We start from the raw sequence: 16,251 nt of genomic DNA, 5'->3' as shown, positions 1-16,251 counted from the left end.
TGTAGTTAATAGTAACTCTTTAACACTCCTCTTGTTACAAATTCAACAATCTTAAACCGCGGATATCAATCACGACAAATACACACTTTAGATTAAACTTTCAATACGGATTGATATAATAGTCGTTTGGCCGACTGTCTGATGATCACCGTAGTAATAGCCAAGATCCGACATCAAAGTTATCTCTACTGTCACGACGATTAGTTATTTAAAAGGTGACAAGCCTCAATAAATCATGACTACGGTGTGTCGATGAATAAATGATGATAAAAACGATAGAATCTTAATAATAAGAATTAGAAAGAGGATATAGGAAGTATTAAAAATTATTACACAAATTATATATAGTACCTAATTGATTCAATGATGATATAATTACTACTGTTAAATTCTAATTTACAAATTAGTTTTCCAGTACAGTATGTTTGAGTATATTTTTATTCGTCTGCTATGATAATTTTGCATTTAGTCTTTCGTTGAATTTTTAAATATTTACAATTTCTATTCTATAGTTTTTTTTTTACTTTTATAGTTTTGTTTTTCTAAGCATATAGACGGTATTTTAAAACAGCTAATTCAAAAATTGAAAAGGAAAAAAAAATTGTAATTGTGTTTTTTCTTTTCCAGTTTTTTAAATACTAATATTCTTCAATTCATAATAGAAAAAAATATAGAAATATTTAAAAGTGGCATTAAAATACTTTACAAATGCACCTAATAGTTTTTATACAAATTTATCATTTTTTAATTGATTTTACATAATTATTATCTTTATTATTTTAATAAAAATATTTCTATCGATAGTTTAGATTAATTTGGAAGCGACATATTATGGAGATTATTTTATAACATTTTGCTAGAAATTCATATGAATTCTAAGTTGGTTTCTTCGGGCAAAATATTTCAATACGCACGGTATAAATCATTATAAATTGAATTAATGTAACACTTTTGTTTTTATTCGATTCATATTAATCATTTTCATTATTGTCGTAAATCATCATCGTTTTTAAAATGACAAGACTTTATGTCTAAGGCAATTTGTGGATGACGCGAGTCATTTAAACAAGTTACAATTTCTAATTTATTTCTATTTAAACAAGTTAAAATTCTTAATTCATTTTCTTATCAATCAATCCTTGCCAATTATCATTTTAAAGTCATTACTTTAATGTAATTATTATTTTTTTTTTTTGAAAAATATAAGTATACAGTTCACGACACTACTTATTAGTGATTCTGTATGTAACTTTATGGATCAGCATTTAAATTATTACAAATTGTGTTTTGATTTTTTAGATAATTATTTATATTTATTTTATCGATTTAAATTAATTTAGTATGTGCTCATGGTTTTATGTCATTTTTTAAAATTGTAAATTATGTTTGATAATTAATGGTTCTTTTCCTAATAATTTGAATAATATGAAATATACATTTTAGGTTGAGTCCTGCATAACTTAAATGATTCTTTTTCAATTTTTTTAAAAATAATTTTTGTGCAACTTTGATTTTTTAAAGTCTGTAATTAATAATTAATTAAAACAATTTGATATTGTGATAATTGTTGTTTTATCGTATTAACATTTTGAAGTATATTTTTAAAAGAATATTATTTATTCTAAATCTGAAATTTGTCTGCTTCATGAAATATTTGTAGCATAAATTCCTTAATAATTCCTCAGCAGCTTTCAATTATATTTAATATTTACGAAGAACTGCAATTTCCGCCATAATTATAGTATAAATGCGTGCTAGTCAGGAGGAGACAAAAATCAACGGACTTCCGATTTTTAAGGATGAGGGACCTCACGCTCGTCGCTGACATTAACAATTAATGATTCAGTAGTAGAAATATTTAGAGTCTGTCATTCGAGAATTATGAACATGATTAAATTTATTTTTTAATGTTTATGTGGCTCATTTCAAAGTAGTTTGAATAAATTTTAAATTCTAACAAATGTAGGAAAGTATCGTTATTATAAATTATTTTATACTTATAGATTACAAAAATGTTTTTTTCTTTAAATTCCTTATTTAATGGCATTATGAAATTTACAATTAGTTGATGAAAAAAAGATGTTTTTGTCTTATAAATATTAAGTTTCAAGATCAATATTATTTTCTTAATTTATTGTTATTACAGACTTGCGATTTAGTGTACGTTTTAATGTTAGGTTTAGTAGAACTACTTTTTGTTGTGGTTCATGTTTCGCAGCGTTATAAGAAGTGTAGTGTCCGGTTTCATTGCTCCTTTCAAACTCGGCCTACGTAAGTGAAGATAGATTTCAAGCTAGCCCTAAAGCTATTGGGTGGACCCATTTATAATCTATGGATACTTTATATTTTACACTGATATTACATATAGTACACAGACTTTAATATTGGCCTTTATTGTCTTTGTACGTTTGCGCTTTTGCAATGAAAGAGTCGGTTGCTTGGAGCAGAGGCTCTATTTTCGTCTTTTCTTTGTTGTCGTTTGTTTCTTAACTTGGGTAATGAAGCAAATACTCGGCTGTGAAAAATTAATGACTGACTATTGTTCTTATTGTTGAACAGCAATATTCTTTGACTTATCCCCGACCAAAGCATGAAGGCCAGTGGGTCTTGTTTGTTTTACCTTATTGCTATCGTACGTAATAGATAATAATTGGCAGAGCGCGTCTAAAGCGAACCTGGGTTTTAATTAGAACACATGAAATACCCTCTATTATTACTAGGATGATAGGTTTTCATTGCAATGTGATAAAGCTTATTAAAATGAAGTATTCTCTAATGGTAGATACAGCTGTAATAACACAACATCCAGACTATTAGAATAAATTCTACAAAAAGATTTCTACAAAAAAAAGATTATTAAATAAAGAAGTGAAATTCTCTTTATTTACTAACCATATTTATTTATAACTTGTAATATGAAAAAGTGCATTGGTTTAATGCCCTTGGCTATCATTACTTATTTCACACGTAATTCATTCGGTCTCTATATACCTCTCCCCCTTGTTAATCGAATAATCTACGTTGTAATGAGCTGGGAATACCGCAGAAAACCTGACCACCGATGTGGTGTCGGTCCCGCGTTTGATGCGTTCCTAACCAACGACGAATCATGAATCTATTCACGGTTTTCAAGTCCCAAGCAGAAGAGAAAAACCTCTGAACTAGTTTAATCTTAAAAGTTTGCGGATCGTAAGGTGGTCTGAAAATGACACCAATTTATAATTCCATTAGCGTAGTGTGCAAGGAATACTCGTTCCATTAAACGATCAATAACGCCTGCTCTGTTGACGTTATCCCTCGCCGTTTGCCCCGTAGCAGTGCAAAGATCGGGTTATAATCAAACTGCCTCGTGCTGCCAAAATGCAAGCATCAACGGCAATGTAATAATAACAAACTTCTGTCAAGTAGGCCAGATTTTGTTTTAACTTATCTTCATTACAAATTCAAAATCTAATACTATGGTAATCAAACAAAACTAAGGTTCTCTTGAAATTCATACGAGAAAATAGTATTGCCAGTCAAAGATTACCTGGATGAGTTGAATGACCAAAGTAATTTATTTGTATGCCTACCGATAAATTTATAAACTTTCATGCTTAAAAATTAAAATTCAATATGTAAAAGGTACAAATTTGTCAATAATTATATCTATATCAATTTCATAATAATAAGTTGTAATATATAATGTACATTTATTGTACATGGTATAAGTCATATTTAAAATGCAACTAGGCTAAACATTTCCACAAATAAATTCAGAATTTTTTTAGCGGAATCAAGGCAACCAACTAGAATATTAAATAGAAATTGCAAATATATATGATACAGGTTGAACACAATTTGGTTGCTAAAACCACCTAATAAATCAGATTCTCTACTACTAAGTATATTTCAATAGAAACTCAAGTTCTAACAAAGGTTACAGTACTTATTATGTAAAAGATTGCATGATATTAAATCAGAAAATGTTAATTAGTCGTGGTAAATTTCTCTTAACTAAGATATGTATTAATTATTTCTGATACTAGGTTTTTCTTTTAGACTTATTGGATTAGATCTAATGGCTTTCAGAGTAAGTACTATTAAAGAGTGTACACTGATAATGCATCGGCTTGAGACACGGTATCTTATTGTTATAATTGGATAAAGTTAAAAACAGTTATGACGACTCCGCCAGCTGGTTCCTACCACTTGCTACATAAGGACCTTTGAAAGCATTGTCGTTTACAAATGCATCTTCAATGATAATTAACATAAAAAGAAACATTAAATTTAATGATTACTATTTAAATTAATGTTTGTCATGTATGACAAGAAATGTTATTTTTGTGAATTCTTCTTTGAGGAATGGATTTTAAATAGTAGGAAAAACATTAGACTTTAACTAGTTTTAGAATGAAATCCTGTTTCGAAGAGTTTTCAGTTCATATTTGTGAGAATTTGTTTATAAAAAATAAAATATCAAGATTTTTAATAATATTTCTTGATTGGTAATTAATTTTTAAAAATATAAATAATTTATCAAATACTATAAAATAGAAAAAACTAAATATTTAGTTTTTTTTTCTATTTTATAGAAACAATTATTTTGAATAATTTTTCAATTATAATGAACTATATTTTTGCTTTAAAAATATGTGTACAAAATTATTTACAATTTGCAGTTAAATGTCAGCATATAAATCAACAATTAACAAAAAGCCAAGAAATTCTTTAAACAGTACTATTATTTACAAGTTGTGTTGATAGAGAGGCGGGTAAAAAAATTACAAAATATGTAAATTATTTGATATTTCAAATTATCCAACCCACTATTTTTAATAGTGTTGTTTGCGCAAGCATCTATTTCTACCTCCCAGCTGGTTTCGAATTGGGAATACATTTTTCAGCCTGGTTTGACATCAATTTTATGCGGTTCATTTTCGACCGCGTTGGGAAAATATCTTAAAGAATACGATGCACGAGCCACACACGAGAGTAAGTCACAAAGACACAAGAATAGGCGTTTGTTATCACTAACAAGAGAACAATAGAGGGGGAATGTTTCTCCTTACTGTACGATTATTCATCATTGTAGTTTTTATTGTATGAATTGTATAGCCTTTGTTACGCCAGGTGTACTTGGTTGAATTGCTAACTCGTTCCAAGATATTGTGTTAGAATTTCTCGTTCTTATTGTCATCTGGATGCTGTGGGTATATTTTAATACATAATTTCCCAGGCGTAACAAAACAGTTTTGCAGAATTTTTCCGCATTTTAATTCGTAGCCATTAGTTTAACGGTGGAGCATAAAACATGTGTGATGGACGATGGATAAAGCAAACATCTGTGTATAATATAATAAATACATAATATTTAGCTTATTAACATTAACTTATTTCAATTACTAGTTTCTGTATTTATTTTATTTATTTTATTTATTTTATTCAGTTCACAACCAACAGCGATGAAACCTATCCAATTATAAATAATATATGTGTATGAGTGTAATGGTACAAATAATGGCATTTCATACACGAAAAAAAGTACTATTAAACGATCGTTTAATAGTGCGTACTATTGTATGCCATGTGACCCACAATCGTCCAATCAAATGACAGGAATTTATTCAAGTGTTATATAAAAGAGAATAGCTATCCAATCATATGTACATTCTATCTGTGTGGTGGTGCAATGGTAAAGATGTCTACATAATTAGAGTCTAAGTTTGATTCTTATATGTATAATACATTGATGTATACAACCAAACATGAACACCACATAATAATGTTTACATTGTATTATACATTACTGTTATTTCTACATAATTACATACAAAACAAACATACACACTGGCGGTAGTTTTCCCTTTTTAGTGAAATCCGCTTGTCTATCAATTTTAACTTTAAGTATGAATTGATATCAATTTCTTATCACGCCTCTCTCATAGATCTGCCACTGTAGCTCTTTGCTCCTACTTTTCATGAACTTTACTTTTCTACACTACCAAACTAGTTCGTGTGATGTACCCAAATATGGTAGTGATATACCCAAATATGGTAGTGATATGACATCATGTCCATATATGGGCACATCACATTTTTTTGTCACATAAAGTTTGATAGTGTAGACAGAGCTTTAGTAATTATTTCTAACTTCATGCAAAAGCATTTTTTCTTTAGGACAGTGATAAATGGATATGTTTTCTCATATTTATAATCATTTTCTTCATATTATATTTTACAGCTTGTAAGAAAAAGGAAGATGACGCCAAGAATCAGATTCCGACCAATATGATTAAGAAACCGAGACTTGTGTTCACGGACATTCAGCGACGTACGCTGCACGCCATTTTCAAGGAGACAAAACGCCCGTCAAAGGAATTACAAATGCAGATTGCTAGTCAGCTCGGCCTCGAACTGAACACAGTCAGTAACTTTTTTATGAACGCGAGAAGGCGGTCACTCGATAAATGGGTAGATGACATCAATGGTAACAACGCGATGATGAACAATAGTGTGATGTCACCAGGTAGTAACCCGGCCAGTAACGCAACAACGATTACGCCGTTACCTATCAAATCTGAATACCTCCCGTTAAAACCTGAATTGAGTTCATGAGGCCGCAACTACTAGGAGAGGAAGAAAAAAAAACAATCCAAATCGTTATCCGCCCGGTTATTAATTATTATTTATTTAAACTGGGATTAAAATCCTAGCTATTATCGGGCCAAATAAGGCTGTTTTCTTATATAAACCAAATATAAATTACAGTCTTTCTATGTTTAAAACTTGTATAAATTATTGAATTGTAAATTTTCGTATCATTATTTCTTATTAGTAGAACTATAGGATGCTAATTTTTCTAGCAATGTCTCATTTAGATAAGTGATAACCCAGGGTTGATGCCTTGGAATTGTTTTAAATAGTAAGATGATATCACTCAACAACTGTCAAAGAGATGCTAAGAAGTAAAGATGTTCATCTCTTCTTCTAAGTATTTCTTCTGGTTGTGTGAAACTTTTAATGGTTTTAATGAAAATATAAATATGCAAATTTCTAATTCATGGTCCGTCGATCTATCCTTTTGTAGACACAATTCTGTACAGACACTAATCTTTTACAAATATTGTATTATTTTACTTGAAATTTTAGGTTGTGTTTGTATTTAGCAACGCAACACGATCTAGCAATAATATCGATATTTTCTTTGATAATTGTTACTACGCCGTGCAGTTATCCCTGTCATCAGTATTTCGTCCTATATTTATTTTCAACCCCAATTTTATCGGGGAAACATTTTAAATTTCTGTGTAGTTGTTAGTGCTTAGTACTCTATCTGTCATGATAATTATTTAATAATGATTCATTCCATGCAATATTATAGTTTAAATATAGTGAATACCACTTCCACATTTTTAAATGTGAAAAGACATAAAATATGTAATCAAATTATATGTATAAATATATTACTAGTGTTAATCAGGTAAAAAATTAAATTGAAATAAGAAGCAAGTAAAATTTTTTGATAAAAAAAGTTACACATAAATTTTAAAAGGATTCCAGATTTGTGTTAGTAATTATTCGAGAAAATTTTGTCTCAACACAAAATTCTATTTCTGTCACTTTGAATAACGGTTGTTTGTTTTGCGTCACACAATTTTCCTGTGTTATTGTTCGCCGTGAGACGAGTACAGCTGCAATTGAATCATGTTCGTAACGAAATTTACAACATACTCGAATTTATAATTACGTTAAAAACGCTGTGTGGAATATTAAACACACCAGGCTCTACGAAGTAAATAATACTATTAATTAATATATAGTCCCAACAGCTAGCATTAATTATCAAAATGCATTAATTATCAAAATTAAAAGTATTAACAATGTATTAATAGGGGAGCCACTAGAATTTCAAAATTGAAAAATTATTTTACACGTACTTACATCCATTACCTATATTAAAGGATAATGATATTTCAATTATACAAAAATTGACCAAACATTATTTATTATTTAGTAAAAATTTGGATAAAATTTAAACATCCAATTAAACCAAAAATAATTTTCTTGATTTTAATCAGAATTTGCTGCAATGAGACATAACATTCCATCCTTTTCAATTTTATTTAATTTTCGATAGATTATTATTTCTATATTTAATTTCTTAGTATTGTTACAGTTGTAAGTACTTGATTTGACTTCATTGACTACTTGTTTCGGAGTGACAGTTCCCTGTATTAAAGCTAGAGAAACCAAAAATTAAAATAGTTTATCATTATGCTATGGTTATATGTACGGTATTCATGGGTTTGTTATAAAAATCGGTTGAAGTATTGAAAAGCAACAAAAAAAAACACAGGGTGTTAAATGTTTGTAAATAGGGTTCATTTTGATCCGTAATATTTCAATACTATAATAGGGATTTATTTCATTAAAGCTGCATTCACACTGAGGATGGATTCCAGCCGGAAAAAAACGTTTCATTTTTCGGTCACATACATACATTTTGTGTGGAATCCAGAATGAATTATTGTGAATGGGTTCTACCCTTAAGCACTACATAATTTTTTACGATTTGTTTATCCAACCATAAGACCAGAATCTGTGCTTAGTGTGAACATAAGCTTAAATCCTAGTATGCCTTTCATATGCTCCATCTTTGGGTGGAGTAATGGTTTCAAAATCGTGTTACATTCAAATATTCTAAGTTGTATGCTTAAAAGCAATGGCAAACATTTATGCTTTACACAATGTTGAGGTTAGAAGAGGGATGATGCATGCTGGGTAAAAATGTTCCTATAACCATCCTTTTAATATACTAATACAGTCAGCTGTGTAAATCATATAATTCAAACTTATTACTCAATTAACATAAAGGAGTTGGTATCAGAAATTATAATACAATCATTCAGTTATTCATTTATAAAATTAAGCTACTTTGCAATAATGAGACAAAACCTTTAATTCATTTCAACATTTCTTTCATTGGACCTAATTAAGAATTTATTATTAATTACTATTTTATCAGAACCGTTTTTTAAAGTTATGTACATTTTTTTTTTTCGATAAAGTTGTAAAATAATTTTGTGAGAAACTCTTTATGTAAATATATTTCTTTCAGTACAGTACTTTATATAGTTATTAGAATTTTGTTTTTTCTTTTCAATTTGTGTTTACGCCAAGCGTGAATAATTTAGTATTTCTTGTTATTTTTTAGAATATAATTTCTTTTATTGTGTGTGCTTTTTTTTTGTTTTATCATTCCAAGACCACATTCCAGTTATCTGCCAAATGTGTGGTTTTTTTTTAGTTCTGAAGTTGTTCTTTTACACATTGTTTGTTCGTCCTTGCTTGTTTGAAGAAATGTATTTTATGTAATGTTAATTGTAAAGGAGGGGACAAAAAATATGTATAAAAAATACCTAATATTTCAAAAGGCAAATACTACTTTCTAGAACTTTGGTGTTGTGTGTGTGTTTGTGCAATACTGTATATATTTACTCAAGTATTTACCAGTGTTCAAACAGAAAGTGGGATTCAGAAACATTTTTAATTTGTATTTCAAAGTGATATTCCAGTCTACAATTTGTTTTAATTCTTGTAAAAAAAATATACCTCACAAGTTGTATAGATAAATTGTCAGGAACATAACGAGGTGAATTAATTAAAAATACAGCAGCATTCTTCACTCTAGCAGCTGTGAATAAATTAATATGTTGATTAAATAAGTATTGAATTCTATAAATTGATACAGGTACAAATGTATTCTGTCATTACTTTTATTACTGGTTAAAATGGCTGTTATTATTAAGACTAAACTAATATAGTAATATCCATTCTGATCTTATACTGTTGGATATACTTTTTCAGGGAAAATTATTGACTTTACCAACTGCATTTAAATCATTCCTTTCAAACCATCATTCCTATTAATATACACATGAGTATTACTCATTGTGTATGTATGAGTGTCATATCGGCAGTGCTATATCCTGGGGAACATAATTTGGACCCCTGCCACCACCCTCAATTTCTAAACCTAACCCTGAGTGGTCCTAAATATTATGGTATATCACAATGCTACATTGTTGTGGTTTGAAGGGTGTTACTATATTTAGTTTGTATCTTATTATATATTCAATTGTTGTAATAAGATGGGTATTTTTATCTTAGTTTATATTTTAAGTCAGGCAGTGCCTTGGTACATTCTTCTTCAGTTGTTTGCTGTGCAATTTAGTATTAGTCTAAGAGGCTGTCATATATAAGGCTGATTTCAAGGGATAATCATATCTTTGAACTTGTTAATAAAATATTTTTAATATATTTTGAATGAGCTGAAGCTTTTTCAATTTACTATGAACTAAAAAAAAATAACTTATTACATTCTCATATGAGTTATTAACTTTATAAAATCATCCAAATTTTATCATACAAATATTAGTGTTATTAATTTTTTAGAATACAATTTATTCTTATATTTTCTTGCTATATTTCATCATTGCATAAATCATGGGTGTAATTTTAGAATCATGGTTTTTTCCATCTTGGTCGATTGGGGATCCAGAATCTCTCGGTCATTTTTGGTCCAGAACCCTTTGGTTGGGTCCTGAGGCATTTAAGAAATCTCTGACATTCATATTACTGTAAACCATCATGATGAAAAAATGTCCGAGTACAATTTTATTAAGTTATCTTGCAATATATCATTAAGTTGTTATACTTACCGTGCTTACTCGGGTATAAGCTCACGATGGGGTAAAATGGGCTTATTCCCAAGTTAGTACGGTAAGCACAGTTGTGCAAAAGTAATAATGAAATTAATAACTTGCTATATACGTCCAATTTTAAATATGCTCTGAAAACCAAAGGTTATAATTCTTAGTAATTCTGTTTATTTATAAAGTATAGTGCAGTGTGTATTATTGTAATGGATTTAAGAACCCCGTAAAAAAATTGTACAAAAACCTTAATACGATGAGTTAATATATCAGTTTGAATAAATTATGAAGTTTAATGTCATTCATTTTGTGCATTTTTACTTTGAGTTTGTCTGTAGTTCAATAGTTTATCAGAGAGGGAGAAAAAGGGGCATTCAGAACAAGAATTGCCATTCGTCCTTTTTTTTATCTCTTTGCAGCGGAATGTTGAATATATCTCTTTAATTACTGAACTTCGAAAGGACTAAAGTTGAGAGTAAATGAGATGAAGATATAAATATGTGGATTATAAATGAATCATTTAAAAAAACAAAACAAAAAATAACTTGTGATTGACGAAATAGTGACATTAAAATACACGATTTCCTTAAGCATGTACAGGTATTTCACTAAGCGAATTTATTCATTCAAAAGAAAAGCGTTGGTTGAAAATATTCGTTATTGGAAAAGAGGCTTAAGTGTATGAAATAAAATACATTTTGTTTTTATTCCAATTACTGTGCTTTTTTGGCACAATGCAAAATGCAGATATAGAATAGCCCATTACAGTTGTTGAATATACCACCACCCTTCCTTCTGTATAAGCCCACCTCCTACAGTAGTGATGCATGAGTCTCCTTACAAATGTATACTAAAGTGATATACTTTTGTAAGTCCACCAACCAACTTTTGTAGGTTGGCTTATCTCCAAGTTAATACAATATAAAATTGAATTTTATATATTTAGTATAATTAAATTTCAAGTTGAAAAAATATTAATATTAATAAAATTCAGAAATCGTTTTGACAAACACCTTATTTGTAGTCACAATGGGAAATGAAAGTTTTAGTTTCTTTAGATTCTCTTGTCAATAAATATTCTTTTCCATTATAATTTGGCCTTGCATGTGAATAATTTTATTTCTCTTAAAATGAATTTATTTTATTTCCACATAGCTTGGCCATGAAGTATGAAGACAGAGAGGAAATATTTAAATATGTGAAAAAAACAGAGTTTTAAATTTTAAAAAAATATATTAAACTTAACAATTGTGGCATTATTAAAATAAAATCAGGGGTCAAAGTTTGAGGAGATATTGAACTGTCTTTGATACTTCATTGTTTACTGTCCGCTCCCAGCTTTCATGTAGAAAAGCTTAAAAAACAAGCCAATGTCTTAAGGCAACCAACTGGATATAAAGATTGTAAAATTTACTTACAATTATTACGAAAATATAATGTATTTTGATTATGACTATATCCAGTCAATTAAAAACAATATTTAAAAATTAATTATAAATAAATATACAAATGGGGAAAAAAATCCTATTTTAATGCTATTTAAGTCATAATTTCTTTAATGGGTGACAATCATTCGAAAACAACGTGTTTTTCTTCATAACATCCATGTTTCTAATTTGGTTATAATATCGTCAGAATCAAAACATCACTTAATTCAATTTTTATTGACTTTGCTTTTCGGATCTCAAGGTTTTCTGACTGTTTTGTTGCAACTAAATTTGATCTTAATTAAACATAATAATAATATCGGCACATATAATGTAATACCTTCTTGCCGTTGACGAACAATCGTACAACTCGTAGTTATGAAGAAGTTAATAACGGTGTGTTATAGTAATTACTGAGCCATAACAATGCCGTGTAAATACTCCAGTAAAAACAAAAGATCTGTGCCTAGAAAACACTGATGGCATAACATAATAACAACATTGCAATTGGGTCAGCTTGTTTGTTCACCATACAAAGATTAAGATACAGAATATCCTCTGGCAGAAGAGAACTTTAATATTTTACTAAAACAAAGACATCAGTTGAAGAAAGTGAAGGCATATTGGAGCCGTAGTGAAAGATACAGAAGCACTTAGAACTTCTAAGAAGTCTTCCAAGTGTAACAGACAAAGACCAAACACATCTAAAACTAAAACTAAACATCCCCACGCAAGATTTCATCTGATAGACAGCCTTTCCAAATATCATTAAACATCAGTTACCTTTCACATGATGCATTACAGAGAAGCAATACACAATTTAATATTTTTCATTGGAGGAAGGACACAATTTTTGAAGCAGCACCTGTACTTAAAGATTTCACAAACTACAATTCTCCCTACACACAATGTAGCCACCTGAGCATGTAAAAAAGCTTGTGAACACCGGTATTTTTAAGCATATCACAAAAACCTTCCCCACTACCCAATAGAATTCTCCCTACACACACACAATGTAATATCAGCCACATGAGCATGTAAATAATCTTGTGACCACCTGTATATTTAAGCATATTACAAAAACCTTCTCCACTACCCTACTACTATCCTCCCTTCCCAAACGGCTTAAAATACACACAATTTAATATTACAGTCACCTGAGAACGTAAACGAATCCAGTGAGCACCTGTACTTAAACACGTCGTTCTCACAGTATTATATACAACAGAATTAATTATTCATCCACCGTCTTCTATGCGCACCGTAATAATTAATTTTTATAGTCTAAAATATCAGGCTTTATAGAAGTAGAATTTCACAAGAAAGCAGTGGAAAGTTATAGGTTTCTAGTTACAGGTGGTAATATAATAATTGTTCTATTTATTACATAAATTTCTATTGAAATAATTCATCAATAATTATGTGTCATAGTATTTAATTAAGAAACCACTAATCATGTTTGTATGAAGTTTTACAATTTTATAATGTTACGTAGAAATATGTATGGTTACCGCTAACATATATGACTAGCAGTTGGCCAATTGAATTCAGGACATAAAGAAAATGGCCAAGAATTACTAAACGCAACATTCAATTTGTGATCACCTATTGTTATTGATAAGAATTTATCTTAATGTTACGTTTTTTGAAATGTATACATACACACCTACCTAGATTTTAAAAGAAAAATATTTTTTAAAAAGCACACATATACATTTCGTTCCACCACCAATCCACCACCAATCACCAAAAACTTACTTTTTGTTCCCATCTGGTGTCATACTATCTTCCTTTAGCAACCTTAAGTTCAACGATGCCTAGGGCAAAAAAAGAGGACAATTTTAACTATGAACAAATTATTGACACTTTCTAAAATGTAATTTCCATTCAAGAAAACTTAATTAGAAAATATATGTTTACTGACATTTTATTATCTTTAAGAATTTATAATATGAAATGTAAATTTGTAGGAAATATTCTGAGATATTGCATAGAGGTACTTATTGTTATGTATATTGGTATTCCACCTGATAATTTTATACAACATATACATTTTATAAAATTATCATAGTAAAAAAATTAAATTTTTAGAATCCAAACAATATTGTTAAATTTGAAAACAAATTATAAAATAATTTTTCAAATTTAGATAAAAATTTAATTTACAGACATTTTGTTATTCAAATCCTAATGTTACAATTTATTATACAATGTTTTAGTTGGCAAAGATAATTTTTTTATTGCTGAAAATTAATCATGGGTATAATGAAAAATTATATTTTCCAGTTTGTACACTTACAAAATTATATAAAAAACCTAAATATTTTTTGTATAGTACAAATTAAATTAAACAACAACATAAAATAAATTGAGTAAAAATGAGTACTTTTAAGTATTCATTTTTCATGATAATGTTCATCTAGTTAAAGATGGCCCATTAGTGTTAATATTATTTGCTGCTTTTTAGTAGGAGACCCCATGTTTCGTCCTTGGAAGAGGCACTTTAGTAATGGATGAATTTCACCACCAGGAGTGCAAATGGGTACTTGATGTACTATGAAGGGTTTTTGAAATTAAATGGTCTTTGTTGGGTATTAGCTTCATTTACTGTAAATACCACCCCTGGGAAGCAAAGTTATGTATATTTTTTTATTAATTTGATGTGCAGTGAAGCATGAAATATATTACTATTATATAATATGTGTATTAATGAGTTTCACTTGATAACAATGTATAATGGAATGTCATTGTACTATAAATAAGCATGTTATTTGTAACAGAAACTGTTGTAAATGAGATGAGCTGGAAATCAATTTAAAAAAGACTTTCCATTTTGAAAACTTCGCTGTTTTTTTCAATATTTTATTTAATTTTTGTTCTCAATAAAAAATGAACAAAATAATAAAATACACAGGCATTAATAAATAACAAACACAAAAATTAACTAAGTCACTGTTTACTGGGAATATTATACTTGTGTGGAAAATATCTTTCTATGATAAAGTTATGAGATGTAAGAATTATAGAGGGCGGCAAACAAGATAATTAATTGTTATTGACTGGTGTATATTGGTGGTACGTACAAAACTAGTTTAAACACCCTTTTGAAAAAAAATATTCTACAAATTTGTAAATAAAACTTGTTTTGAAATTAAGTATCAACGCTAACAAGTTACCATATTAATTTAGTGCAATATCAAAACCTTATCTTTTATTATTTAACAAAAATTGTGTAAATGAATTTTTAAATACGATATCTGGTTTATAAAATATTTTATATATTTTGTAAATAATAATCAAGGTTTTTTTGTTTCAGTATTAATTTTAAATGAATTTTGAATTTGTTGAAACATATTGCACGACCTACAACAAACCATATTGTACCGGTGAATTTCACACACATCATATTGTCAAACACAATTGATTCAAAATTCCCTAAACATAACAATAGACTTATTATATTAGTCATAGTGCGTACACCACCAAAAATCAGTTCATATGAGCCTGTCATAGCTTATACCGAGTGCCAACCCAGCCCACGCCAATATGCTTAAACAGCAACGAACATATGTGCAGTTTGTATGCATGTTAGCAGCAAAGTGACTCTGTTTAACACAATGCCTACCGCACCATATGTACAAAATACACGGTTCTCAATCACTTGTTTCTGCAGTGATTCAATTAAAATTAAGGCCATTTGTTTATATAATTTGAACTTCATGACATCATATACCACAGATGTCCTAGAAAATTTATTTATTTAAGCTATCCGATGTATATACAGCATTGTAATTAAACCTCTGACTTAATAATTATACACCCTTAAGGGTAATTTTTTTGTAACAGTTACAAAAAACGGGCAACAGATAAATAAAAGTACAGAAGCACAAATATTCATGACATTTTATTTATCGACTTTCTTCCCAAATACATCTTTGCAAAATAATAATTTAATAATTTAATTCTTAAGCATGTTAAACTGTATTCTGCTGTGGGACACTGGAAAAGTGATCAAACCACTTGTATTGGTAAACAAAATTATTTTTCCTGTGTTTTATTCATAAAATTAAATTTTATTGTGCTCGTTTGGTATTTTATTGAAGCATACAAAAATAATTGGATCC

The 16,251-nt window shown here is 28.9% G+C and overlaps 1 protein-coding gene across 4 annotated transcripts in view; it reads left to right on the top strand.

The window, feature by feature from the left end:
* Nucleotides 1-8,898, top strand: part of LOC144847972 (hepatocyte nuclear factor 6-like) — a 31,093-nt gene extending 22,195 nt beyond the window's left edge. For all 4 annotated transcript variants that reach the window (XM_078704608.1, XM_078704607.1, XM_078704606.1 and 1 more), the window contains one exon: nt 6,227-8,898. In XM_078704608.1, coding sequence (XP_078560734.1) covers nt 6,227-6,600 — 374 coding nt within the window. In that variant the 3' untranslated portion in view covers nt 6,601-8,898. The remainder of the gene's footprint in view (nt 1-6,226) is intronic.
* Nucleotides 8,899-16,251: the final 7,353 nt, after the last annotated feature.

The sequence above is a fragment of the Antedon bifida genome, chromosome 7 (assembly GCF_963402885.1).
Source record: "Antedon bifida chromosome 7, ecAntBifi1.1, whole genome shotgun sequence".
Taxonomy (NCBI): domain Eukaryota; kingdom Metazoa; phylum Echinodermata; class Crinoidea; order Comatulida; family Antedonidae; genus Antedon; species Antedon bifida.
This window is presented reverse-complemented; position numbering and strand designations above follow the sequence as displayed.